General features: G+C 38.0%; 1 protein-coding gene across 2 annotated transcripts in view; it reads right to left on the reverse strand.

The window, feature by feature from the left end:
- Nucleotides 1-25403, reverse strand: part of LOC146704484 (voltage-dependent calcium channel subunit alpha-2/delta-1) — a 78756-nt gene that overhangs the window by 15335 nt on the left and 38018 nt on the right. For both annotated transcript variants that reach the window (XM_085461656.1, XM_085461655.1), the window contains exons 8-29: nt 22699-22768; nt 22027-22077; nt 21706-21805; nt 18111-18269; nt 16270-16374; nt 15244-15322; nt 14764-14813; nt 14569-14658; nt 14366-14440; nt 14207-14287; nt 13761-13835; nt 8876-8947; nt 8536-8607; nt 7937-7998; nt 7522-7598; nt 4847-4907; nt 4677-4768; nt 3619-3700; nt 1485-1547; nt 787-890; nt 211-300; nt 56-123 (exon numbers count right to left, since the gene is read on the reverse strand). In XM_085461656.1, coding sequence (XP_085317782.1) covers nt 56-123; nt 211-300; nt 787-890; nt 1485-1547; nt 3619-3700; nt 4677-4768; nt 4847-4907; nt 7522-7598; nt 7937-7998; nt 8536-8607; nt 8876-8947; nt 13761-13835; nt 14207-14287; nt 14366-14440; nt 14569-14658; nt 14764-14813; nt 15244-15322; nt 16270-16374; nt 18111-18269; nt 21706-21805; nt 22027-22077; nt 22699-22768 — 1778 coding nt within the window. The remainder of the gene's footprint in view (nt 1-55; nt 124-210; nt 301-786; nt 891-1484; nt 1548-3618; nt 3701-4676; nt 4769-4846; nt 4908-7521; nt 7599-7936; nt 7999-8535; nt 8608-8875; nt 8948-13760; nt 13836-14206; nt 14288-14365; nt 14441-14568; nt 14659-14763; nt 14814-15243; nt 15323-16269; nt 16375-18110; nt 18270-21705; nt 21806-22026; nt 22078-22698; nt 22769-25403) is intronic.

The raw sequence follows: 25403 nt of genomic DNA on the forward strand, positions 1-25403 counted from the left end.
GTTCAGTAAAATATACATTTCTTAGATATTTCAAACAATAAAATGAACAGCTTACATTCAGTTTCAGTGTGGCATTCATGAAACTGTTCATCCAGAATGAGACATTGAGTTTCACTCCCACCACTACAGAACAAACCACAAAACAGGCAGAGGTCTTTTTATTTGTGTTTCATCACAAGAAGCAATCAGCGTGGTATTAGCAAGACTGACCTGCTGGTTTGAGCGTGACTTCATTAATGACAAGATCCACTGCTTTGCTCACCAGAATACCTGACTCAGACACAGACTCCCCACTCTCTGCTGCAATTTGGAAAAAGATGAAAGAAGGTTAGATGATCTTTTATCATTGCAATTTAATTGAAATCATGTTTAGAAGTATGCGGCAGAGAGCAATTTCCACTCCCAGTGCAAAATTCCATACATTTTTATCTGCCGAAATTTACAAGAGCTGACCCTGTAAAGCCAGCACGTGTTAATCTAGTCACGTGTACTGGAGCTTTAAGCATGGCTTCATCACTGCACTGATGTCTGTTAGAGTGATCAGCGGAGATGACAGGAAGTATACAGGACAGAAGGGAGGGAAGGTGGGGATGAGCACTTTAAGACACAGCGGGAAAAGAAGAAGGATAAAGAGAGTGATATCAGAGGGCTGAGAGCCTGATCTCTGCCAGTAGGGTTGGGATGGCGTCCAAAGGCAGAGAACAGAAAAGGCTCAGTGCCAGACCACACTGAAGATCCTCACACACGGAAATGTGCATGCAAATCCAAACCTTTCAGAAAACTTGCCGTTGAAAGATGGAGCTGTGAAAATATAAATTTCATTGTCCAGGGTCCGCTTGTAGAAACTTGACTCATATGTCTCAGGATTCTCAGTCCACTCTTCCCCAGCACTGAAAACATTAATAAAGGTGTGTAATATTATATGGGGTCTGTTACAGCCATAAAACACCAAGTAAATGTGTTTGATCTTTCTAAACAACTCATATTTTAATCTATAGCCAGTTGTAACTCATAAAAATAGGCTCACACCCTTTGTAGGGTGTGACGTCCTTATAATAAAAGCAATAACGAACTGTATATTGTGTTTTTGATTGTGAGAACAAAGACTATGTGCATTCAGTTTTAGTTGCAATGTTGCTGTATATTTGAAAAGTGGAGCCCCTAAATGTTGTTCAGGCAATTGAGGAGAAATTGAGGAAAAACTGCTGTATTTGGCTGTGGTTTTTGTAGTCTTAACCCCTGTCCTATACTGGTCTGGCAAGCCCTGGGAGTTCAGCTGAAAGAGTTTAATCCTCCATGTTCTGTAAAATAGCCCAGTGAAGCAAGTGAGTAAAGCAGCCAAAACCATTCAACCTAAGAGTATTACAGTCTGTATCAATTTTCATTTTACACATTTTCACCACAAGGTATTTGGGGAAAGAATTCAGTGATATTTCCCAATGCTAATGATAGCAATGTAAATACAAAGAAAAAACTAAGAGTACCTTCTTGGATAGACTCTTGTGATTCCTCCATCTGTAGCTACAAACCTGGCCGCTATCCCATCCCTGAGAACATGGAAAGCAACAGAAAATCAAACATCAAAGTCAATCACACTCACAATTACAGAAAAAGAGCTTTTGTGAACTGAGATCAGACTACAGACACAAACTGTTTTATACCCATTCGATTTTCTCTATATGTCATAATGTTAAACAGATACCCTTCAGTGTGTGTAAATGTGTGCTGGGATTATTTCAGACAAGGGGGCATACCATAAAAGCAAACACACTGACGTAATTATTTTATTTTCCCCTCAAAACAGCGTCTTGGCAAAGCACAATGTGGTTGGGTGTGATATGCATTTTATACTTTGCTTTCATCATATTTCACTCATAAGTTGTGATCAAATCATCCATGGCGGACAAGAAAGAAGTGAAACGTTGGCTCAGCCAATAAACTGTGCATGAAGTAATCATCAGCTAGGGTAGTTCAGAGCAGTGGTGTACAAATAGAACAAAGTTTTCCACTGCACAGTACTCTGTAATGTATATAGTACTGTGCAAATGTCTTGAGTCACCCCTCATTTCTTTAAATTTTCCTTCCAACGAGCCACAAGACTTTGTAATTCTTTTAAGACATCACAATCACATTCCTTCAGGTCACACTGTCATTTCGCAAGACAATGGAGTCTCCAGATGGGGCACCTTCCAGCACCCCAACTCAGGGTGTACAAGTATACCCCTGGCTGGATTCAATCAGACGTTTGGCCAAAGTCCAATTAAATTTAGCCAGTATCACTAGGCCTCATCACTAGCACTATCTTAAGCTTCCTTTTGCACCAGAGCCATGGCATTCTATGTAACCAAAGCAGTTTCAGGGGATCGGACTGCCAAGGCCTCTGGCTTCAATCACCATCTGATTCATACTGCACCAGACTTCTACAGCGCCTCCTATGGGTGGTGGAATGATGTAGCTCATTCATCACCAGACTTTTGCCAGCAATGTCTCCGTGGGCCTGGCTCCAGGGTGGGTTTTGTGACTCATACTTAATTTGGATGGGTGGATGGATGAATGGATGGTGTTAGGCAGTACTTTCCCAGGTTTTCTAAAAGTCTTTCAAAGTTTTTCTTTAGACATTAGCTGCTTTTTCGCTCATTTTCAACTCTGAACCCTAACCCTCTAGTCCAGGGTGTCCGACTCCAGACGTCAAGGGCCGGTGTGCTACAGCTAATGTCTGCAGGATCCAACACAGCTGATTTAAATGGCTAAATTACCTCCTCAACATGTCTTGAAGTTCTCGAGGCCTGGTAATGAACTAATCATTTGATTCAGGTGTGTTGACCCAGGGTGATATCTAAAACCTGCAGGACACCAGCCCTTGAGGCTTGGAGTTGGAGACCGCTGCTCTAGTCCTTGTAGCTGAGCATTTTAAAATGAACGGCAGGGGTGTTTTTGGTTTGTTTTTTAAATCCCTTTACATTGACATATGTCTCATTCAAGCATAAAAAACAGACCGAACTCAAGGGATTAACCTGTTTCATCTCTATACAGACAACTTAGCAAATAACCTATTTTAAATTGTATCTTCAGGCACATCATTAGCAGCCTATTTAAAACAATACATAATTTGCCTTAACCTTTTTAGCTGAATATGAAAAATGGCTTGACATAGATGAAATAGTAGTTTTGCACCAAAAATATTTTCAAAGTGTTATTAGCTGAAAATATGGCTTATCCCAGCACTATATGCAGTGTTTCATTAAAAAAAAATGTTTTGAGGACAAAAAAAGACTTGTAATTAGGAAACAGGAAACAATTCCAGCAAACACCTGCTACATCTAGTGTTTGCCGAAGCCTCGTCAGATAAGGTCTCAATGGAATGAAGCAAATCAAGATGGGAAGAAGGGAGAAAATAATACAAGAACTGGATTGAACATTTGTTGCAACAGGTCTTATGGAGTAATGAATCCAAATTTGAAATTTTGTATTCTAATCATCATCTTTTGCCTGAGTATCACCACATAATATTGAAAATTTATTTAAATTCCCTATCACTATTTTATTGAAGTGCAGATTTTCACATTTGTTTATTTGCATTGCTTTCAATACACAAGACCTAAAAGTTTTGGCACTCACACGGTCTGCTCGCTCCAAAGTTTAACCAGTTCAGCTGTCAAACCTGCATCCAGGATCAGTCGACTCACAAGGGACACATTACCTATAGATTAAAGACAAGGTATTTTTTACATATTCCAGGCAGTGAAACATAGCACAACAACAGTGCGTGACAGGTGAATTATAGTAATGCAAAAAGCAGTCTCTTGTTTACAAATCTGGGCAGGTAACATTAATAACTTATGCTTTTGGAATGTGCACCAGTGAGCTGAAACCAATCAGATCTTCTAATTTGCTAAAAGTTAGAATAAAACAAGTTGTCATGCAGGTGAAAGTCAGAGTCTGAAAAAAATTGCAGGTGTATTCAGCCAATGTTCTTCTCTAAATAAATCAAGGGAAAATGACAGCTGTCCGAAAACCATCCAGCAGGGAGGCTTGTGTGGCTATTGCAATTCAGAAAGCAGGTGTACTTTGTGAAGGATTGACTGTTGTATATTTAGGAGGGAGATGATGCCAAGATGCTAAGTTTAAATCTCAAAAACGTGCTTTTCAAAATGAAATCATTCAAGCACGTTTCTCTATAGAGTTTCAACACAACATCTCCCGAGTGTTGTTTTAAATCATGTCCATAACATTTCACAATGACTCAACGTACTGCAAAGTACATGTCTTGACCTTGGGTTAAAATGGATCATGGTACACTGATCCATTAGCTGGATGATGGTGGTAAGCCATACTCTGGGTGAGATCCATTAGGTGATGACAAACACTATGAGTCATTGTGCAGCATGACAGCATCAGACTTGTAGGAAACTCAGTCGATAATTCTGTTATCATCCTGCTTAGGATATAGTAATGATCACAGTCATGCTCTGACCTTGAGATCAAGATTTGCAAGTGGAAAATCTTTTAGACCATGATAAACTGTAAAATATGCAATGTACAGATACATACACACACATAGAAATGCAACATACCGTCTGCTGTTCTGGGTGTATATGCAATATGAGTACCAACAGTGCAGGAAACAAGTACAAATGTGCACAGTGAAATAACACTGAAAAAGATGCATGACTCACATGCATCTGGAGTGTTTCTATCAATGTACTGGTTGAAGTCGAGGAGAAATTGGGTGTTGTTGAGTGACAACTTCAGCTCTTTGCAGTACTCCCTGAAGAAACAGCATTGGTCAGTTGGAATCTCCTGTATAGTATATAGAGGATGTATAGTAAATGTGAGGACCACTCACCTTGGAGCAATGTAGGTATAACCAAATTCTTCAAATCTCTCCTGCTGCAAGGTCTCCATTGCTTTTGAAAAACAAAAAAACAACCTTGTTTAGGCTCATAGTATCAAATATTATATTATCCAAAAATATATTTTTACAGATAAGTAGAATAGGAGCCAGCTGTGTGATGGCTATATGTGAAAGTATTCACTGTGAGATGACATGATAAGCAGACAAACAGAATTTATTTTGGTTGATACACACACACAGGAGTCCAAATTCCATGACAAGCTCCAAAATCCATAGCCATACATAGTCACAAGAGAATTAGACAGATATGAGGTGATGGATTAAAGTAGAGAGTGTGAATGGAGTTAGAATGGGAAGCTATGAGAGAATAACTGACTGAGAAATACTTGCCTTCTTGCCCTGTTGTGACCCCAGAGAAAAAGAGTAGGAGAGAGGGGAAAGCAGGAAAGACAAAGGGTGATAAAAGTGAGTTTGTCATCTGACGAATGATGTCATACCTGGGAAAATATGTTGAGATGTGTATATTCCCTACAGTAGGTAATGAAATACTATGCTGCACTGAAAGGATATTAGGACTAATAGACAAACCTTGAATATATAAATAACAGAGATTGATTGCACTTTGTAGAAAAGAACAGAACATAAAACAATGAAAGGTGGGGTAGACTGTGGGAATGCAAGGAAACAAGATGTAAATATAAAACAATATGAGAAAAATTTTCTTCCAGGGTGTTACTTGCTGCAAGTCTGGATTTTATTTAAAAAAAACAGTCTGGTAATTCTTATCGTATAAATGACACGGCAGGCATCAATAGCCATCATTCTGTAGTCTCTTAAAATGAAGAGTTTTTTGGACATTGCCTTTAAAATATATTGACTTGTGCGGTGCAGTCTGCAAAAACAATTACTGAGCGCCGAGTTTCTTTGGGGTCATAGATATCTGGTGCAGGATGAAACAATGTCCTTCACATATAAAACATAACAAGCAGATTCATTGTTGCTGTGTCTCTATAGACTAGGAAGGGTGTCTTTATGTCTTTACTTTTCTCTCATCACTTCCTCTACCACAGTATTGGGTCACATCAACAAATATAAAGTTCCACTATATAGATAAAGAAAAAGTCCCACATATATTCATCCACCTTACCCATTGCTATAAGGACAATTTCTAATATCCTAGAGAACAAGTGAGTGCAGAAACCAAGGTGGTTTCTGCACTCACTTGTTCTGTAGGATATTAGAAATTCTCGATAAACTGGATTAAGGTGGCGTTCAGGTGGTCTGGCCCCAAATGGAAACTCAATATGGCTGTATGGAGAACTTTAGAGTCCAATCTTCCTATCAGTGCAGACTGTGGCACTGAGGCACAGCATGCTACTTTCTTTAACAGGCCTGTAAACGTTCTGACAGCATTTATGGCACAGTGACAAAGTCGTTACGGTAACCGAGGGAGCGATACAAAGGCTGAAAGAGTCAGTCAAGATCTCATCTGTTGGAATAGCTACACCATTGCTTATGCTTTGTGGTGTTTACATCAAAGTTAGCAAAAAATTAACTAAAGCCAGATATGCCAAATCCAGTGCTTTTTTCAGCCACTTTTAACCTTTGACTAAAATGGCCCTCTGTGCTTTGATAAGATAATAAACATCTCAATGCAATAATGCAAACAATAAAGGACAAAAAGGTTTATGCAATGGAAGAGCATCACACAGCAAGAAGGAAACAGAGGACACAGAACAGTGAGTACTTGCCCCAAGAAGAAGCTGTAAAATCCCGGTTCAGAAGCAGGAGAAGAGACAGAAAAAGCTGCATCAGAATCAAAATGCAAGCAATTGTACAAAGAGTGGCACACAGAATGTGTGCATGTTAGCGTGTGCCTGAGCTGTGGTTTCATGATTTATAAGCAACTATTACATTCGCTATGTTCTGAGGTGTTAAAAGAAGCAGCCAGTTTGCATTATACAGAGAGCTTTTGGAGCGCAGAGTGAAAAAATAAATAAATCGGCTAAAGAAAAAAACGAACATGGGGGTGGTGGGAGAGGGGTGTCAAGAAGAATGAAGAGTGTGAGGTGAGGACAGGTTTATAGATAAGATAGAGAGACAGAGAAATAGGTTGAGAGTCAGGGAAAACAATCCAGGGTAAGGTACGTCTGCTTAAGGTAGGTCATCACCCTGTTAACAATTTAGGAAAGAAAAGTTGGACTTAACGACAGAAAGGAAGACATAATTGGCCAAAGAAATATTTTTAAAAGTGTAATGTCCAAAAAAAAAAAAAGGAAAAGAAAAACAACCAGTTTGGTAATGGAGATGATAATGAGGAGATGAGAGAAGCCCAAATGAAGGGAGTAAAGAAGGATGGAAGAGTAAAAAAAAGAGATAAGATCAAAAGAACCAGTGCTTGGGCTGGGTATGTGAGAGGGAAAGCATGTGGAAGAGTTTGTGTGGGAGCGAAGGGTGACTGACCAGTGGGTTGCACTAGAAAAGAGAAACTCTGTAGGGATTTGGCAGTTTTGAGGAGTAAATACAAAGGAGTCGCTATGGTTCCAGCTATGAACAAGCAGTACAAAGCAAGTGGGGACACTCAAGAGAAAAACCCAAAGACAGTATGCATGGGGGTAATGATTTGTTTGCATGCTGGCTATCGTCGCTGTATATGTCATACTTACACATGGCTTGTTTAATATCATCCCCCAGTTTAGCTTGAATGAAGTGTTCACTGTATTTAGGCAACACAAGAGCCAGGCTGCAGAAAATATGACCACAGACATCTGAATAAAATTGTACAGTAAGTACGAAATTATACATATATAAATATATAAAAAATAAAATAAAGGATGCTTTCCAACGAGTTGTTTTTCCGGAATACATTTATGGTGGACTACACGTGTGATCTCTTCAATGTATTTCTCATTCAACAGAGGCTGGTGTTAGAAACAAGAGAGTGACCCCTGTTGGCTTAGGTACAGCAGCATCTTCCAATATTTGATGTCTCAGTGCTAACTGGGTTTGAGCTTACATTAAACTGCTCGAGCATCCTTAAAAATATATATATAATACAACATTTTTTGTAATATGTGTCACCTGTAGTCTGTTCCATTGACTGGTGCCCACGTGTAGGTCCTGATTCCACTATCTATATACCTCTGCAACAGATGGTGCATACAAAAAAGAGAATTCAGAATTGTTCTGTAAATGGTAAAGTTATGTATCAAGCTCCCTTTTAGTTGTGGAAAAATAAATAAATTTGTTACAAAGAAACTATTTTCATCCCAAACCAGGAGCTCTGTCACATCATTAGCGCCTCACTTGTGGTGCAAAAATAGTCCAAAATATCCTCACGTAAAAGGACCTTCGTTATAGCAAGCAAGAACAAAAACTGTTTTCTTGTAGCAGGAGATAAAAATGTTTCTACATAAGTTGTAACTCTTTAAATGTAATAAATGTAAACATTTAAGAAAGCTTGAAATACATATTTATTCCGATGGCTGACTTAATATGTCAATATGGCTCAATCATTTTCAGTTACAGTACCTGTAGCATTTCTCAGTGCCTCATTCATAAAGTTAATATAATTTTGCATTGAAGATATAATGTAGCTTGTGGCTGGGTTTGCCGATTTTAAAAACTTCCACCAGTTACTGCACTGTAATATGTTAATCCCCTTCAGCATATTGCCTTACCTCATCCTGAGTTTTGACCAGAGTGTTAATGGTGCGCTCTCCTGTTTCACCATCAATCATCATCCTCCTGATCTACACATCGAGACAAACAAACACCACAGTTAGACTTTTTTTTTTTTTTTAAATCTGATTGACTGATAATAATAGATCATTTTAACAGTTTGTCTCATGGCTTCATATAAACAAGTTAGTCAGACAACCTGGAAAATCACTTGCAGATACTAGGAATAGTAACCTGTGACAGGACATGACAGCATACTTATCTGTATGTTTGTGTAGCAAACTTTGACTTGTGTAAGTGTTTGTTTGGTGGGGATTGACATGCTTCTATATACTACACCTCTATTTTGATGTCGTTCTCCAACTCAGCATCCAGAAAGTCCAGAGTAACAGGCTCCTGAAATTTAGGATTCTGTGGAAAGAATAATATTTCACTCAGAGAGAGGCACAGTTTTAGATTAACTAAGGACAGCTTAATCGATCACACTGACAGGATCAGTGTAATCAAAACAAAAGAGAATTTTGATTTAACTATAGACTTTTGATTAGCTGAGCTCGAAATAATATATTATGAGTTTTGTAATATAAAATTCACTCAGACATATCAATTAATCTAAAGTCTACTGAGCTAATATAGAAAAATGTTCCAGGGGACCATTTTGCAGTTGTTATTCATCATCAGTCTACCACAGATTCCTCTGCATTTTGTAACTTGGATGGACAAGTAAGACAGTTTCATCTACATTTACATCAACCTTTTCAAAGTGTATCACTAAGAATAGTAAAGTCACCAAAAAGAATTATATTTTATTAATGCTGACTTAAAAAAAAAGGGAAATCTGTCTTGTCTTATACACAGCTTTCTGCAATTTCCCAAAGAGTGACACGTATCAAACTAAAACAATTCTGCACAGTTTCATAGACAGTCTGCTTCACTTCATTATTTTCTGTTTTCTTATGTGCAGTTTAGCTGAATAGGTTCATATTGTGTCACTTCCCTTTGTTTCCTTTTCTTAAAAGCTAATTTTATAGTTGTGAGCACTTCTGGTCTTTTGAATTTGGCTCCCACAACTACTTATGTGTCTAAAGGGACTGGGTTGATGTGGTCAGAAAGGCTATACAACACATTATTCCATAATTTTAAAAGGTTTTGTTCATATAAACGGCACAAAAAACCCTAACAAAAAATGTAAACATGTGCAAATATGCATTATTGTGTTTGTGTTTAGATACTTAAACAATGACACAACAACCCTCGGATTTTTTACTTTAATAACATTATTAACAAAAGTGTGCTTTTTAGTAGTTTTGGGAACATTTTTGGAGCATGGTTAAAGATCTACGATTTATGAAAAAACTGTTAAGGAGTAAACCCTTAAGTGGAAAAAGAAGATGGTATAACAGATGGTGTACTACAGTACTGGGTAGGTAGGCAGCAGATATGCATTTAGGTGTTACTAATACGAACGAGACATCAGTTATTTGAGATGTTCTTTTTGGGTCAGTTCATTAATTTTCCTCAACACATGAATCTAGTTAAATCTTGGGAATAAAAAATAAAGGCTAACATATGGTAGCAGTTTGACAGCATATCTGACATCAGACACAGCTAAATCAGATTTGATACAAAGTGACACTGAACTCTATGAATGTCCTCTCTTAAAAACCCTATACGTCTGAGTGGCTTTATGGTGGTATAAAATAGTAGCAGTAATCTTGTGCTTCTCTATAAAACAGCAGTACATGGAATCTGATACCAGCGTGTCCTTCATAGTTCTTCACTCAAAATAAAGGGTTGGGTGGTGAGAGCATAGCAGTGTTGAAGTGATGTTTTCTATATAGATTCTTGCACGGTGGTATACATTGTGCAAGCCATACTGCAGCTCAAAACACATAGAATTTGACTGTAAAGTCGGCTATGTTGGATACAGAAGAATAACTGTGATTTTTTTTAAGTTTTAAAATGAAGTATGATTTACTGTGGGAAATGCACATGGACAAGAAAAGCAACTAACTAGAATAATCATTTACACTAAAGGGCATCAGTCAAGGTTCTTACATGTAAGTGAAATAAATTGAAGCAAGAAAGGAAGATGACGACGACGAAGCATCTCAGCATGAAAACGAGAAAAGAAAGAATAAAAGATCAAGAGGTACAACACTGGGTGATAGAGAATGAAACATCAAACACGAGTTAGACAGGAAAGAAAATGAAGAGAAGGGAAATGGGAACGGTGGATGGTGTGAACGGCAAAGAAAAAAATCAAATGAGACGTAAGGAGTTAGAAAAGAAAGGTTAACAAAGTAGGGGAGCGCTGTATGTCAACAATGTAGTGAGCAGAGATGGGGTGTGAGATCAGAATGAAAACACTCTAGCAGCAGGGTAGGTCTGCGTGATGAATATGAAATATGCACAAACATAATCAAATACAGAGAGAGCTGAGGCAGTGTGAAAGACAGAGAGAGAAAAAGAAAGAGAGGGCCCCATCAGTATTCATACAATCTCCCATTCAGACAATAAGCCTTACATACTGTATTTAAAAAGTGTGTGGTGGGCTGATGGGAAAATAGCTTGCTTGAATGCCACGTGAACATGAGGTCATTGAGAGAATAACTTTGATGCTTATGTATGGTTGAGCACAGTATGTGTGTTATTACAGTAAGACTGCTTTAGGCTTCCATGCCTTTTTTTACAGATTTGAAGAAATCTAAACTCATATTGTCACATTACTGATACAAAAAAGCAGAAAACAAGTAAAATGATAAAACAGTGTCTGCTTCTGTGTAGTTGTTCACCTCACGTATACAAGGAAAGTACAAGCAGCCATGGAAATGTTGGAGAATAGCAAATGCAGCAAATACACTCTCTACAAAGGTTAAAAAAATCATATGTCTAATTTTTTGGATTAACTTCACTGTATATTTTTATTAATGTAATGCTGCCATCTTTCAGTTTAACTAAAAATAGTATATGTTTTAAACGACTAACTATTTTTCACTTTTGTCAGAACCAGCCTTGGGACAGAATAAACCCACACTGATGGATGGTGCATAATGGCAAAAACAAACAATATATATAGCAGCAGAGCAATAATCACAAGCAACAGAATAAAGTAGAATGGCTTCCGCATAGGTGATTCAGACAGAATTGCAAACTACTAAAAGGAGCAGTAATACCCTCTGCAAAAGGTGATATTTACCTGTGGTTATTGCTTCTTCATCACTGAAATCTCTTCATCTACAGAAAACACTACATGACTACTTCTGCAAACTACAGTGCATCTACTTTATCTCACCTCATGAAAAGTGACAGCATACTTATTATTGAGTCTGAGCTTCCTGTTACGGATTCTTTTCTAGGAAATTTATGAAAAAAGATACAGAGATACACTTTGATTTCTCTGAAGTTTTTTGAGATGGAGGAATTATTTTTGTTTGTTGAGACTAAAAAGAAAAAAGAAACATACACAAGTTTGCAAAACAGATCAAACAAACACTATATAGCTTTGCAATAAACACAATGACAGAAATACATCAAGATTCATAAAAATACTCAGTGCTGAGGTGGTATAACCTTTTTGAGCCCAGGGCTGCCTTATTTTTCTGATGTTTACTATTTAAAATAAGTGGCTCCATACATGTTTGTCTTAATAATAACAAAATCAGCTTACTATCACCTCAAGAATATTTCAAGGATAAAAGATCTGATGTCTCAACAGGACCTGGAAAAACTAGTCCATGCATTCATCTTTAGTAGGCTTGACTACTGTAACAGCATCTTTACAGGTCTACCTAAAAAATCAGTCAGACAACTACAGCTCATTCAGAACTCTGCTGCTCGAGTCCTCACTAAGACCAAAAAAGTGGACCACATCAGTCCAGCTCTGAGGTCTTTACACTGGCTGCCTGTCCGTCAGAGGATAGACTTTAAAGTTCTGATGCTGGTCTATAAAGCTCTGAATGATTTAGGACCAAAATACATCAGTGACCTCCTGACCCAGTATGAACCTTCCAGATCCCTCAGGTCATCTGGATCCGGTCTTTTATCAGTTCCCAGAGTCAGAACCGGACACGGAGAAGCTGCATTCAGCTTTTATGCTCCTTATATCTGGAACAAACTCCCAGAAAGCCTCAGATCAGCTGAAACACTCAGTTTATTTAAATCCAGGTTGAAGACTCACCTATTCTCAGCTGCATTTGAATAAAGCACCAAATCCACACTTTAAGCTTAAATTTCAAAACTTACATTTAACTACTGATTTTATCTACTGTTCTGATTTTATCTGTTTTGATTTTATATACTGTTTTATTTGTTTGTTAATTAGTTAGTTAGTTAGTTTGCTTGTTTTAATCCATTTTAAATCGTGCTTTTTATTTGTTTTTTGTTTCTAATGTCTCTGTAAAGCACTTTGAATCACCTTGTTGTTGAATTGTGCTATACAAATAAACTTGCCTTGCCTTGCCTTAATGGAGCTGAGTGTGGACAGTGGATTGATAGCGCAAGTGTGTCTTAAAGGATTTAAGAGTTGCTTTTCTAAAGTTCTGGGCAGAATAAAGCCCTAATGGAGGCTCTGAGTGTGTATTTGCCTCTGGCTGAAAGTAGTGAAATGCACAGAGATTTGCTGAAAAGTAGGCAGAGACCATCTGTGAGGTTATTGCTAACTCATAATGGGCCACATCTTAATACATGCCTGTGGCAAGAAGCACTAGTGCTTTTCTTTGAGGAATTGTAAGATGAATCGGAGCTTTTGACAGGTCAAAAAAAGCAGCTTGAAAGTTAGTATGCTCGGTGGCATTCTGGTTGCTTTATATGGAAGCGTTTCCTCCATATTTCAGCTTTAAATATGTATTATCTAATTTTTTAAAACTAAAACATTAAATTATTTTTTATTGAGACTGAATGCAGTAATTGCTACTCTTAAAAAATATTCTTTGCCAAGTCTATATATCTATTTAATCCCATAAGGGGAGAGTGACCTTCTAGCCAATATCTGAGGACTGATGACATACTCTAACAGAGGGATAGATTCTCTTTATGAAGACTGATGAGGTGACGTGGTGAACATGGGAAAGTTTGAAAGAAGACCGCACCATATGCTAACCAGAATAATATTTACTGAGTGCAAACAGTTACTGTGAAACCATGATAAATAGATATAATTTAATGCTTTCAGATATGGACCTACTCAGCCACACAAAGTTATGTACAAGATCAGACGCCATACCTTTGGCTGGAGATTGGGGTGCAGCAGCACATATCCATTGGGATCTATGGCAAAGTAGTAACCATTTGGACCAATCTGATGCAAAAGAGGTACAGAGGAAAGGGAATATAATATGTGAGTCCATAAAATCCCATGATTATGTTAGATTTTTGACATGTCAAGGCACTGTACAAAAGAGCAGCTCCACTGGTCCAAAAACATGAGTACACAATGGAAAAAGGACCAGTAACTGATAGCAAAAGCAGTCTTATCAGTGCGTGACCTTTTTTAAACAGACTTGAAAAGAACAAGCCATCTAATGAATCACATCACTCACTAATTGCTCCAGAGGGAAACATCCGAGCAAGTGCTTTACAACTGAGCAAGTCGTGTAAAGTTGCTCCTTTACAACAAACGCATTTGTCTCCATGCATGTGATCACACACGGGTATGGGTGGTACACTCACTGTGAAGCGTGGTGTGAGCTTCTTGATGTCATCAAGAGACACGTCAATTGCCATTACGCCAAGAATCAACTGATTCTGGTGCTAATGGGAAGTATGAGAGAAAAGATAAGGACAGATACGAGCCCTCACGTGATGTGTTCATGCATTCATTTACTATACCTCCTCGTTTCTTTTATCTATGGTCTTGGTTCTGTTGAAGACAGGTAGCGTTCCAGTGATGACGAGACCAAGCTCCTGATCGAGAATAAAGCAAAAGCCCTATTTAGCAATATTCTTGAGCAAATGAGACTGGGAGCAAAATGGGTGATTTTTTCATTAAAAAAAACAAAAAGAATTTGTAACATAAATTGCAAAATACATACCAGAGCATCAAGGTATACGTTAGTCCACTGGACTTGTTTGGCCTGCTTGTCTGCTAGAACCATAGGTCTTCCCAGGACATCTAGATATTCCTAAATTGGACACATAACATCATTTAATACTGCAGATTCTTTCAAATAAAACATATTTGTTCATTGTTTAACATTAATTAATGTTAAACACAATAAAAAAATCACCTGTGTGTTTATTCTGATGGCTCCGATGGATGGAATCTCATAGAAATAACCTGGATAGATGATTAGGAAACAATAGATAGTGTGTAGGTATGAATAAAACACCATGTAGGAGTAAATGATGCAGGGTGTAAATCTGCAGTTTAATTTACTGCATCATAACATTTGATTGTGTCAGCTGAGTTACAAGACACAAATAAATAGATGAAATAACTGCCATCCAGATTTCTTGCTTGTGCATCACTGATGAGATTGTTTTCTGATTAGTCTCACAAGGCTCATTTAAGACAGCCATTCCTGTTAAGATTTCCGTCATCTGGCCAAGGATGTCCTGTGCTCATGCCCTTTGAGCATTTCTAGCATGTTTTATGGTGTCCTTAAATATTCCAAGTTAATCATAGAAATAATTCTTCAGTAGAACATAATGTTATCTAATACTAAGAACAGATTAAGCACAGATGCATGCTGGGATCAGTGTTGTACCTTTGTTCGAGCAGGCCATCCACTGAATGGGTCCTTTGTCATAGTTGTGTTGTCCTACTGAGAAGGTGAAGATCCTAACCTGAAGCATAAGGTTAAAAAAAATCTCTCCATGTTACCTCTTACAATGTTGAAAAACCAACAAAGAAAAATTGTTTTACAAAAAGTTAATGTAAATACTTGTAATTATTAATCAATTTAACACATTTGAAGCTGAACACAAAATAAAGGTGAAATCTGTCTTTGATCATGTGACTTTGAGCATCATATGTAATCTTTTTCCTGTTTTGACATGTTGAAATGTGATGCAACTTTGTGTAAATCCTTGTATGAATAAATGAAATGAGTTACAGACCATTTAGAACCTGTATTTATTTGAAAATAGTACAAAAACAACATGTGAAATGATGAAACTCAAAGAATTTTGGAAAATGTGGGGACCAGGAGAGAATAAGATAAATAATTTGTCAGACCACAGGAAAGTTTTCCATCTTAAATGAGTTTGGGCTCAAAAAACATTGAGTTTCAAGTTTTATTATCAGAAATGCAATGATCTGGCTTTCGCATGTTAATCTAGGAGTTTACATTTTTTAGGAAGCATAAAGCAGGAAATGGAAATTTCATACTTTAGCCTGGTTCCTTTGCAGAGGCATTCAGTTCTGCTTTTGTTCATACTTTGCACAGCATCACAGCTATTTTGGAAACTGTGTGAAGCCTTAGTTTCACACCCTCATCTGCCTTGTGAAGAAATTTTCCATAAAGAGAATGTGCACACAGAAAACACAACCCAAAGGGAGTTCCAAGAGGTAGCACCACACAAGTTTGTTGGTGTGTTTTTGTATTATTCATAATGTGTGATGTAAATCGATTTGCTCCCACTTCCACTGCTGAACATAAAGCGAGTCCCCAACATGTTAATCCTTAAATTTCAAAGTATGGCAGAATTACTTTGAGAAAGTAAGGAATTTATGCAAGTTAACTGTCCTCTATAATGATAGAAACGTGTGTGTATGTGTGTCTTTTGTATACCTTTTTGTCAGCATTATATTTCTCCAATATGGCCTGGGCTCTTTCCTCTCCTCCATCAGTGAACAGCATGATAATCTTGTTGCAGTTTGCTCTGCTCACATTAGTCTATCAAAGAAAATAAGCATGGAGATTAATTATTTGTCATGTTTTTAGCCACATATGCTGTGGGCACATGGATCAATTACTCTTTTGGATAAAAATATTCAGGCATTCACTAAAGCCTTTGCTTTGCATTGTTGCTTAGATAAGATTTTATCTAGCATTTTCATCAAAAACACCCATTTTGGATAATCAATACTCCACACAACTTAAAAAAAATTGTTAAAGGCAGTTTTCTTCTATCCCAGAGAAAGCCTGCATTTTTTTATACTGTTAGGAAGCCTGGGTACTGTAGGAGTCTCAGACAGCAGATTTAAGCCCAGGATCTTCTTCTTTTGCGAGGCAACAGTGTGAACCATTTCACCACAATGCAGCCTCTATCTATGACGATGACACATATATATATATATATATATATATATGTATATGTATATGTATATATATATATATATATACATATATATATACATATATATATATATATATATACACATATATATATATACATATATGTATATATATATATATATATATATATATATATATATATATATATATATATATATATAAATGAGTAGACAAATCCTACGTTTTTCACCCAATAGATAAAACCTTTTGTTATGAAGATCCACCTGCATTTCATATAGTGACATATATTTTTGCTTTGTCCAGCAGAAAAGGTTATGAACAGCTGCTTAGATTCATTGGCAGAAATTCTAAGCATCTTACTCTGAATCCTATCAAATATGCACTACTTCTAACCTCCTGCATTAATATTATTCAGTAAAAAGTAAGGGATGGGATTGAATAGTCAATTTCAATTAGGAAAGTTCATAATTGAGGGAACTGTCCTGGACGTTTCTGTGTGTTAGCTATAATAAGAGGTTTGAAATGTCTAATTACACTGAAATGTGCTTCAGTGCTTCCTTTATTAGCTCCTTTGGCACCGGATAAACTGAACCATCCTTTATGACAGGAAGTGAGACAATAACATCCCAAAATTTATAGCGTCAACAAACCTGACAAAGTGGCACAGATCATGAAAATGTTAATTAAAAGCGTTTTAAAAGCTATTTCACGCAACAACCTGCTGATAGGTTTTGAATTTTCAACAGCAGGCTGTTAAACCTACAGGTGGACTATGAACATTCCACTGCTGCAATAAAATCTGCTTCTTGCCAAAAATGCATGAAGAATGTAGATTTATACAGACTCAAATCGAGATTATGAGCTATAAAATTGATTGAGGTGCATTTAAGGTTGGAGCGAATTTTACTTTATTAGTAGAAATTCTAAACAAGGGGGTGAAAACGAGTTACACTGGATCACCAAGACGCACATTTTGTAGTTCATCTTCTGGACATTATTAAGGAGTCGGCAAAATTGCAGGTGCATTTGCTTCTCTTTTCCTGAGTCGCTATAAATTCTCCTTCACACCTTTCTCTGACCTCATGGATTTTTCTATCAGATGAAGGAAATGTGTTCAGGAAATAGCAGTAGGAGGTATTATTTGGAAATGTTCCATCATTACTGAGGTTCTCGTCAATCAAATGTAACATTGCATTATTTCTTTCACTGACCAGGCAGTTGAGTTGAGGCAACACATTTAACCAGCAGATGGCAGTAAAACACAACAATCTGAGGCTGTCAACAAAAATGGAGGCAACACTCATTCAAAACTTGCTTTACAACTTGTGCACTCTCTCAGCCCAAAGTCAGACAAAATAACACGTTTTTCTTACCGCAGAGAGCTGCTTAAAAGCAAACTCAAAGCCCTTTGTGTAGTCTGTAATTCCTTTAGCGCTGATGTTCTGCACGGCATCCTTCAGCAGCTTTTTGTTCCTCACGTTGGCTTGAACCAGACGGTCGAAGCACGCCGTGTTTTTCACCAGTGTGTTAAACTGGGTAACAGACAGGACAGGAGTTATGACCTGAAATTTATTCATACAATTATAACATGTGTGCAAATTCAACACATCATACAAATGCAGCACACGCACACAGACACACAAACACTACCACCTGGCCTTGGCTGTTATCAGGCAGTGGTAAACAGACACATTCATCAAGCTCCACTAATTGCTTCACATCCTCAGAGCTCAACGATTTGGTACCCATGGAAACAAGATTCTGTTATATAGAAACGAGCTTAGGCAACCTCACCGTCTTTTTTTAAAGGTGAGACTTGCTTATTTCCACCTCACAGTGCACACATGCACAAATACTCCACCCCCCAAAAAATGAGGTATGTTTGAGTTTGCTTCAGGAGTGCCTAGGAGTGAGGAGGAAAGGCATTTTTAAAGAACTCCCAATGGCAATAAGTAAAAAGACAGAATAAATTAAAAACACAAAAAGAACTTCTAATGATAGTGCAGGAAGGGCATGGGACAGCAGAGCAGCCAGCTGTCCCATTCCCAGCACATCTATTGTGTAGCAGAACTCTTCTGAAACAATACTGCACCTCATCGATCTCAACTAATCAATGCATCTCTGCGAGATGGCCGATAGGGAGGCTGAAACACTGATGTACAAAGACAAGCAGGGGGGCAAAAAGAGCCCTGACTATATGTCTGCCTTGATCAGTATGTGTGCATGTGTGTCTGTGTGCGTTTCCAGGGAACCAGGCAGCCTTGAAGTTCCTTTTAGAATGACAATAACAGACATACACATCTCTGCTGGACCGGAAAGCAATACAATATTGGCTATGGCACATGCACAACACAAAACACCAAAACACACAATGGAAGTTCACATGACTGACTGTGTAGAGCAGATGGGAATCTGTTATCACATAATCTATCTAAAGCAGAAGTGAAGAAGGTGGGTCTAGCATGTGGGATGGTGAGGAGCAGAAAGTGAGAGGAAGAGAACGTGTGTGTGTGTGTGTGTGTGTGTGTGTGTGTGGTGGTGTTGGTGGCGGGTGGTGGGGGGCTAAGCACGAATGTGAGGTGTTTGCCTTTTAGAGAATAATGATCTCATAAAGGGTACGTGACAGAGAATTATAGTTTTATCTGATTTAATTACTTTATTAAAAAAAAATAAACACTGCTATACAGAGACCTGTGGAATGACTAAGAAAAAGCCATATTCTTTCATTGTAAGACTGCCTTTTTGGCCCTGCACATGAATGTGAACGCAGTCTACCGCAAATTCCACTATTCTGCCGTGATCCTATTACAACAGCTCTTATATGTGTGTGTGATGGTCCAGGCCTTGGGAATGGATTAGTGACGACACAAGAGAGAAGACTAATCTTCAAGCTCTAATCCCAGCGGACTGTCTTCTATTCTGGTTTACTACTCAGGCTTGCTCACTGGACTGACGCTGGCTAAAAGATTGATGCCAGCAAAACATGGCTGAGCAGGTTGGATAAATGTGGTGGAGGCTTGTGGTGTGAGAGGTGTGGGAAAGAGAGAAGACAAGGGTAAAAAAACAGAAAGAGAGAGAGAGAGAGAGCAAAAAAGGAAAGGAAGAGAGGCAGCCATTAGCAATCGTCTGACCTGACCTGCTGTGAAGAACGAGCGCGAGCATCTTCCGTGACCAAATGCCAACTTAGTCCCTGGGCTACTGTTAATGAGGAGGGATTTGTGGGTAATATCAGAGACTAATGATTTAGTGACAGGTAACAACACCCTGAGGACCAGACATCGGGCAGTGGATATGTGTATGCATGTGTGTGTGTGTGTCCGTGTGTGTGCATAAATGAGTGAATCAATGACAGAAAGAAATAGATATGGTGACTGACAGAAGGAATAATGATTTTTGCTGAAACAGGAGGAAATTGACACTGACTTACCATTATGTAACTGATATATTGCAGCAGGAATATTATAAATCCATTTCATTTTGACTTTAGCTGTCTTGTTGTTTTTGATAACCTCCCTGTTTCTTATACTGACATTATGCTTAGCAAATAATATTGTTGACAGCTAAAAATACAAAACTGCTAAAAAATAGAAATGTAAAAAAAGACAGACTGGAACAATGAAAACAGGTAGCCGTATGATATTACAGGTTGCAAATAAGTCCTAAGAATTATTGTTAAAATTATCAACCAAACTTTAGTTTATGGTTCTTGACTATATAAAATAGGTATACTGCTGGCTTGTTTGAGCCACATAGTCTTAATACTTGTCTAAACTGCAACAAACCTAAATGAAGTTTTTAGTACCTTGATACAACCAGGCGAGTTCTTTGGACTATAGATTCATCATAACTCATGCACTGTACTTTTAAAGGGTTCAAGTTCAAAAGTCATAAAACTGAGTCAAAACTGAATTGGATTTCAGTGTCTCTACAAATCTCTCACCATCTCATTTTACACACACACACACACACACACACACACACACACACACACACACACACACACACACACACACACACACACACACCAACAGTAGCCAATAATTGCACATCTTTGCAGAATCAAAAGTCCACCATGAAACCGAATACATTATGTCCAAGACAAAAGGTCCCTCGAGAGAGGAAAGAAAGTCGGAATGGCTGTCATTTGCAAGGAGAACGAAGACAGCTCCAATCTCTATAAAGACCTGTCTTAATAAACACCTCCACAGGCACCCATCTACGCATCACACAATCTCCTGATTGGCTCTATTCAAGTGTAATCACAAGTGTGGAAAGCTTAGAATAGATGGCCAGAGAATGAAAAGCTGTAGAGGAAGAATGTAATGGAAGTGATGGGTGGGCGAGAAAAGTAAAAATGAAGGTAAAAAACAGAAGGAATAGTGAGAAGAGGAATGTTTCTTGGCTGTGTATAGAAAAGTGGAGGCATACAGTGTAAAGGAAGGGCATTCATTGACACAAAGAGATGAATGGAGGTATATGGTGAAATGCTGACAGGAATTGCATGGCTCAGTGATGAAAAGAACAAATGATGGAGAGAACAAGAGGGTGATAAATGTTTCCTGGGGTTCACTCCACTCAGAGGTGCAGCTTTAATTCCTTTAGGAGCGTTGGGAATGGACATACACAGCCACAGCCACATTTGAGGGCCTAGAGGTGGGGAGGGGCCATGTACTGCAGAGTTTTAATCCTGTACACCAAATAGAGCAGTGGGTATTTCATTAAAGGCCTGTTTCATGGTGGCCAGACCAGAGAGAAATCCATATTTCGTTACTGGTCATCCATCTCTCTCTGCCTCTCTTTTATTTGTGTGTATATGTGTGTGTCTGTGTATGGGCATTTGTTGTGTATGTGTAAAGATGTATGTGAATGGATACGAATTGGGTGTAAATTCTGACACCCCCCCCCCCCGTCACCTTCAATAAACAGACCACCCAACATTCAGCAAGTGGGCAGTCTAATAATACTCACACTGACTACGTTGACATAGTCATCGTCAGAAAGAGTCTCCAGCATCTCGCTGACAGAGGTCCTGATCAGTTTTAGCGTCAAGCCAGACACACTCCCACTCCTAAAAAAAAAAACAAGAAAGAAATACCTGACAGCTTCTCACAGCAATCTGTCTGCTCAGTTCTTGTCCTGTGAGATTTTACTCGATGTAATTAGAACTGCTTCTGCCTTGGGAAATACATTACACTATGTGGCAAAGCTAGAAAGGCATGCATTTCAATCAGGGGAAATCATGATGGATGCAGGAAGGTTATGGATCAGTAAGATTATCAAACAACTCACGCATCCACGAGAATTAGCATATCTTTCGGTGAGGCGGCTCCTTGAATGTACCTAGATGGTCATAAATGAATGCAAACACATTTCTGGACTGAGACACATATACTCTGAGGGCCAACCATTTGCATAATCATTTATGCTGAGAAAATACAATAACACTTTACACACTTGAGTCATATTTTCATTGTCATATTAATATAAGACTGAGCGATATGGATGACATTATGTTAATAACTCAATGGTAATGATTTAAAGATGAAAAAAGGTCAAATCAGTAGCTATTCAAAGCAATCAACAATTAGCTGTTTTTACAAATTATTATTTTTAGAGCAATACAAAATTTTATCACAAAAAAAATCTTTATTCCTGTAGTGAATACAATTTGTGTGCTGTGTGAATGCACTCAAATTTATACAACCTGCACGGAACAATCAATTAAAGACTAAAAAAAATGTATTCACCAAATTTTCACAGTAATAATAATCATAACAATATTCCACTGAAATGCAATAGGCATTATTTAATTGAATTATTTGACTGAATTAAAAAACCCTGCTTACGTCTAATTAGCCCTACATGTAAACAATGAAATAGATATACAAAGACACATAATGACATAAAAGTTTAAGTTTTGTATTCTGACTAACACTGTTATCCTTGAGCCAGTTTTCTTACCATGGCCTCCTGCGCACATCGTAGAGATCTATTTTACTAGGGGTCTTACGAGCGTCCATCCAGGGAGAAGCTAAAAGACGAGATTTGAGATGTACTGAGTTTTCATCACAATTAAAGCAGAAAAACAAACAAAAAACAGCACACTACATACTATTTTGGCTAAATTTCTAATATATTTAACTAATATGGGGCGACCATGGCTCAGGGGGTTGGGAAGCGCATCTGTAACCGGAAGGTCGCCGGTTCGATCCCCGGGCTCTCTGTCCTGGTCGTTTTGTCCTTGGGCAAGACACTTTACCCTACCGCCTACTAGAGATGGACCGATCCGATATTACGTATCGGTCCGATACTGACCTAAATTACTGGATCGGATATCGGAGAAAAATAAAAAATGTAATCCGATCCATTAAATATCACGAAAGCACCTCACAAAACTTGCAACACGCCGTAACTCGCCTCAGAACGTTAGCACGTCGGAGCAGTATGCATCACGTGATAGAGCGGCTGTGGCATGCGGGACCTGTCGGTGGTCTGGATAGCATGTGGAGCTTCGCTAGCAACCCGGCATTTCAAGTTATCCCCGAGAGAAGTAAAGCAAGTGTGTAAGTCCATCTCTGAATGTTTGTAAAGCATTCCTGCGTTAAGCTTACCAAACGATATATGGAGCGACTGCCTCTTCTGGCTGCTACTTCAATCATGAAACTGCTTAATGATCAGCTGATCGGCTTTTCTGTCGTGAGTCCGTCTCTCTGGTTTGTTTTTGGCCCACTTTGCACCAGAAAGAGGAAACCAGCGGCTGAACAACAGCAGCACGTTTAAGCTTGATCAGCTGTTGTTAGAATTTATTTATTATTACTTTCTACTCGAGGATCTTTTTCTACATAGCTGACGGCTGGTAACTATGGAAGCCCGTTTCCGCCACTAAAAAAAAAAAAGGATCCATAACTCAAAATTTCGAGTTATTATCTCGAAATTTCGAGTTATTTTCTCGAAATTTCGAGTTATTATCTCGAAATTTCGACATATTAACTCAAAATTTTGAGAAAAGCAACTCGAAATTTCGAGTTAGCGCTGCCAATCAGTAATCTACGTGAATGACGTCATTTCCATGTTACCCGGAAGCTGAAGCCCTCAGCTACAAATGCTACAGCTAAGCTACCGGTATTACATCCAGTCGTGAATGCACAGATTGCTGAGTGTTTTCAGCCTGGCTTCACAAATGATGAAATCCCTGTGTTATTAGCTGAATCACATGGTGTTACTATCAGCAAACATACTTTAATTTGTTGGGATCCGTTTTTGAGTGCGCGGTCCTGCGCCATATGCTTCCGGGTAACAAGAAAGCGACCTCATTCACGTATATTTTTGATTGGCAGAGCTAACTCGAAATTTTGAGAAAAGTAACTCGAAATTTCGAGTTATATTTCTCGAAATTTCGAGATAATAACTCGAAATTTCAAGAAAATAACTCGAAATTTCAAGAAAATAACTCGAAATTTCGAGAAAATAACTCGAACTTTCGAGTTAAGGATACTAGCTTTTTTTTTTTTTTAGTGGCGGAAACGGGCTTCCACAGGTAACTGTGCAGGGGCGGATCTAGCAAAGTTTAGCCAGTTAATGCCGATAGGGCATTAACAGGGAAAAGGGGGCACAAAGACATACTTTTCTTTCTTATTCTCATTTAAAATGTCTAGTTTTTAATAAATAATTATCCGAATCTTACACCCAAAGTTTTAATTTGATGTAAAATGAATAGAAGTGAATTACTGTATATAGTGACTATTAAGTCTAATATATATACCCTAGTAAGCTAGTAAGTACCTTTGGGAAGGTACCATCTGTGCAGTCTGCAATTTTGTTGAAGAAAGATGTTGAATCTATTTAATATTTCTTGAAAAATAATTGATTTCTGTGCTTTTTTTTTCACACTGCATCAAATTAAGGTTGATTACGTCGATTAAGCATCATGAGGTGGAGCGTGAGGGGTGGTTCCCTATTTTTTATTTATTTATTTTTGTTGTTGCTGGGAGTTGGAACCCTATTAGTTAGGTTGCTTAATATTTACGCTAAGTACTCTTTAAAATACCAGAATAGGGAGGATGGTGTAGGTTTAAGTTTATTAGATTGATCAGTATTGCTGAACTATGAAATTTATTTTTTTTTGCATATAGGTATAACAGAATAGCTTTAGTGTAGTTGTTGTTTTAAACTTGAGTATGAACTTATACAAAATGCAGCAAGATATTTAAAAAAAAACAGTTTTGTTGATTAAAAAACACTATATCGGATTCATATCGGTATCGGCAGATATCCAAATTTATGATATCGGTATCGGTATCGGACATAAAAAAGTGGTATCGTGCCATCTCTACCGCCTACTGGTGTTGGCCAGAGGGGCCGATGGCGCGATATGGCAGCCTCTCTTCTGTCAGTCTGCCCCAGGGCAGCTGTGGCTACAACTGTAGCTGCCTCCACCAGTGTGTGAATGTGAGAGTGAATGAATAGTGGAATTGTAAAGCGCTTTGGGTGCCTTGAAAAGCGCTATATATAAATCCAATCCATTATTGTTATATGATAAAATCATATTGTATTTAGTGTCATATTCTGCTCAGGAGCCGTTGTGTACATACTACATTCTGTGACATAATGACAGGCTTATTGGATCGATCAATTTATTATACCGTCTACATTATAACATGTTTTAA

The sequence above is a fragment of the Copadichromis virginalis genome, linkage group LG7 (assembly GCF_057382275.1).
Source record: "Copadichromis virginalis isolate Kocher_CV1m ecotype Utaka linkage group LG7, C_Virginalis_male_GT1.1, whole genome shotgun sequence".
In the NCBI taxonomy this organism is placed as follows: domain Eukaryota; kingdom Metazoa; phylum Chordata; class Actinopteri; order Cichliformes; family Cichlidae; genus Copadichromis; species Copadichromis virginalis.